At 49.5% G+C, this 3321-nt stretch overlaps 1 protein-coding gene across 1 annotated transcript in view; it reads right to left on the bottom strand.

Moving 5' to 3' along the window:
* The window catches only part of LOC119409339 (G-protein coupled receptor 26-like), a gene marked incomplete at its 3' end in the record, with an annotated part of 2767 nt that extends 295 nt beyond the window's left edge, over positions 1-2472 (bottom strand). Inside the window, exon 1 of the mRNA XM_037676220.1 lies at positions 1793-2472. Coding sequence (XP_037532148.1) covers positions 1793-2472 — 680 coding nt within the window. The remainder of the gene's footprint in view (positions 1-1792) is intronic.
* Positions 2473-3321: the final 849 nt, after the last annotated feature.

Below are 3321 nucleotides of genomic sequence, written 5' to 3'. Positions count from 1 at the left end.
ATCATGTCATCTGGACTTCGTTTTTTTGTTAAAAAGAAACGTTTCGCCCCTCATCCAAGAGGCAGTATCTGAGGCAGGCTTGAAACACAAGAGTCAGGGTGGCTTCTGGGTAATACCAGATGGCTAGGCCTCAGACTGACGAAGCCTCTTGGATGAGGGGCGAAACGTTTCTTTTTAACAAAAAAACGAAGTCCAGATGACATGATTCAACCTTTTTTGTCGTTATATACCTGGATGACTGAGAAAACAAACTTTGTGTTAAATAAAACGTTGTTAACAGGAAGAAGCCTGAGAGCAGCCGGACCTCAGAGAACTGAGTATTGCACAGTCTGACCTTGGGATGAATCTGGGACGTCCACTTCTGCTCAACATGTTGTGAATAATCTTTCTCGCTGTAGATCGATGGACTCCTGATTGTTTGGAAATTACTTTTATGTCACTTTTAGAGGTTTTGTTGTGGTTTTCTTCTTTTTTTGCGAACTGAAAGACAATTTCATGTGGCTTTGCTCCATTGGTTAATCTCAGCTGTCTTTATTCACTAATCACTGGATCTCGTCTATCAAAGCTCTTTGGTTTCACTTAGCTTTGTCAGATCCTCATGCTCTGCTCCTCGTCCTGAGTATTTTTTTTTGTTTTTTGTTTTTTTTGGTGCTACTTCATCCTGACAGCCTCTAGTCTAGACTTGGGTTCAGTTCTATCTCAGTGGGACTTTTTGAACCTTCCCAGATCGACGGGCAGCCAGGTGTCACTGTTTCAGGAGGTTTAGACCCAGAATGCCCACCGGACACAAGGAGCTCAAAAATAAAACCGGTACTTTTTACTAAACAAGATGCCGTTTGGCAGCAAAACTCACAAAAAAAAAAAAAAATCGAGGGGCACAAGAAACATAAGATGGAAACACGAGGAGGACCGAACGAAATATGAAACGCGTGATGCTAACCCTGAGATGTTATCTGGGCCGAGGCTGATGAGAGGATGAGGAACAGCTGGGCGAAATGAGACGGGGTACAGGTGTGAGTGGGCGTGGCAGGACTGAGGAGTCTGCAAACATCAACATCATGAAAACCCTGTTTTCATCAATACTGCTGCCATCTGCTGTTTCCCTGCCAGGCTGGGTTGCCAGATAGAAAATGATGAACTTATAGTAATGTCGGGGTAAGATGACGTGTGTTGTGATTGGTGAACATGTGCACAAAAAAAGAGGGAGGTTTGACCTTAAAACTTTCTAAATGGTAATTGTTGTTTTGTTACCAGACACTGTTTATCTGGCAACACTGACCAGGTCACTCACTGGTGCTGTGATGTTTGGCTTTCAACCAGATGCAAACAGTTCAGTCGCGAGTGTGAAAACAGTTACACCCAAAACAGTGAATATGTGACGGTTCATTTGGACCAAGGGTGGTGTTGGTTTGTTCCTGTTGAAAAGAGTGAACAGCACAAACAGCACTCTTCTACTCACAGTTAGTACTGCTGCTCATCTACTCGCACAGAAAAACTATTGACTGCAGTCATCTGTCCACCTCTGTGGTGTGACACTAAGGTCATTGCTGATGCCTTTCTACCTTGGCATTGTGTTAACGCACCTGTCTGCTCCAGAGCAGCAAATTCTAGAAGTGATCACGCTGAAGATGATCAGTTAGTTCATCAATACATCTGATCAGCAGCTGAAGCTGAACCTCTTAACTCCTCAGCTTTTCCATTTAATTGCTCTTTTTGTGGAATAAATGATAAAAATGTGACCTGCTGAAGACCAGGTCCTTCACATGTTGGGCTCAAAGTGAGGGGGGCTTACCTGGGGTGGATGTCCACCAGCAGGAACAGCGTCTGCATGGTGATGATGTCGATCCTCTTGCAGTGGAAGCGGGCCACCTTCAGCACCTTCAGGTAGGTGAAGCAGAGGATGAGCAGGGAGAGCGCGAAGCTGGTGGCGTGGAACACCACCGTGAAGACGGAGAAGCGCAGCCGCTCTGCGCCCGCCTCGCCGCGCCGCGGCGGCTGCAGCGTGCACGACGCGTACGCGTGGCTGTAGCCGAGCCAGGAGAGGAGCAGCGCCGTCAGGGAGAAGGTGAACGAGTGCAGCCACGAGTAGCCCACCATGACCAGCGCGTCCTTGTAGCGCATCTTGGAGGCGTAGCTGAGCGGGAAGACCACCGCGACCCAGCGGTCGATGCTGAGTGCGGCCATGCTCAGCATGGTGTTGGCGGTCAGGAAGGTCTCCAGGAAGCTGACCGCGCGGCACGCGCAGTCCCCGAACGGCTGCCGGCCCCGCACGAGCCCCGCCAGGGTGGCGGGCATGTTGAGGAGGGCGATGAGGATGTTGCAGAGGGACAGGTTCATGGTGAAGACCCCCGGCACCTGCCGGCGGATCTCGCTGCTGTGGACGAAGCAGAGCAGCACGAGCACGTTGGACAGCAGGGAGACCACGGCCACCGCCGCGATCAACAGGGCCACCACGGTTTCAGCAAAGTCCATGTCTCCCTCGCCCCCCCTCTCCCCCAGGGGTCTAACCTGCGCCGGGGTCCTCCATGGTCCGCCCTCACCTGCGTCTTCTCCGGACAGAAGCGGGTGGATCCGCGGCGCGCGTCACGGTCCACTCCGAGCTCCTGCCGCCCTCTGCAGCGAGCTAAGCACCATCTCTACCCCCTCCCCCAAGGAAAAATCTCACAAACCGAAACATCAAAATACAAAATAATAAAAAAAAGTTTTTTAGTCCAACAGGCGCACCAGAGGAGCTTTGGAGAAGTGGAGCGGTGCGCGCGTGGCAAGTCCTTCAGCGCGCGGCCCACTCATGATTTGGAGGTGGGAGGAGGAGGGGAGGATGACCCACATACACACAACAAATGACACGGAATAATATTTAAATTTTAAAAAAAGTCATATTTTCTCCTAAATGTTCAAAATAAGAGCTGTTGATTGTGACGCACTTTTGCGCAAATTTGCCAAAAAGAAAAATCTAAATAAAAAAACATAAATTATTCATCCAGCATAAGTTTCTCACAGTTTAGGTCTCTGGGCTGTCGGGTCTGTGAATAACCCGGTTCTTACAGAGGCGCAGAGCAGAGCTGCGGCTCTGAAGGAACCGGGTTTGGCACCAGGTGCGCACAGGTGAGTTCTGTCAACAGGTGGGTTCTGTCAACAGGTGGGTTCTGTCAACAGGTGGGTTCTGTCAACAGGTGGGTTCTGTCAACAGGTGGGTTCTGTCAGCAGGTGGGTTCTGTCAGACATGAATCATTCAGAATGTTTCTGATCCCTGCTTGTTTGGAGATCGATGAATCTGATCAGCTCTTTTTAATTTCAATAAAATTAAATAACTTTTAGTTG

The sequence above is a fragment of the Nematolebias whitei genome, chromosome 1, assembly GCF_014905685.2.
Source record: "Nematolebias whitei isolate Nwh7 chromosome 1, NemWhi1, whole genome shotgun sequence".
Taxonomy (NCBI): Eukaryota; Metazoa; Chordata; class Actinopteri; order Cyprinodontiformes; family Rivulidae; genus Nematolebias; species Nematolebias whitei.
This window is presented reverse-complemented; position numbering and strand designations above follow the sequence as displayed.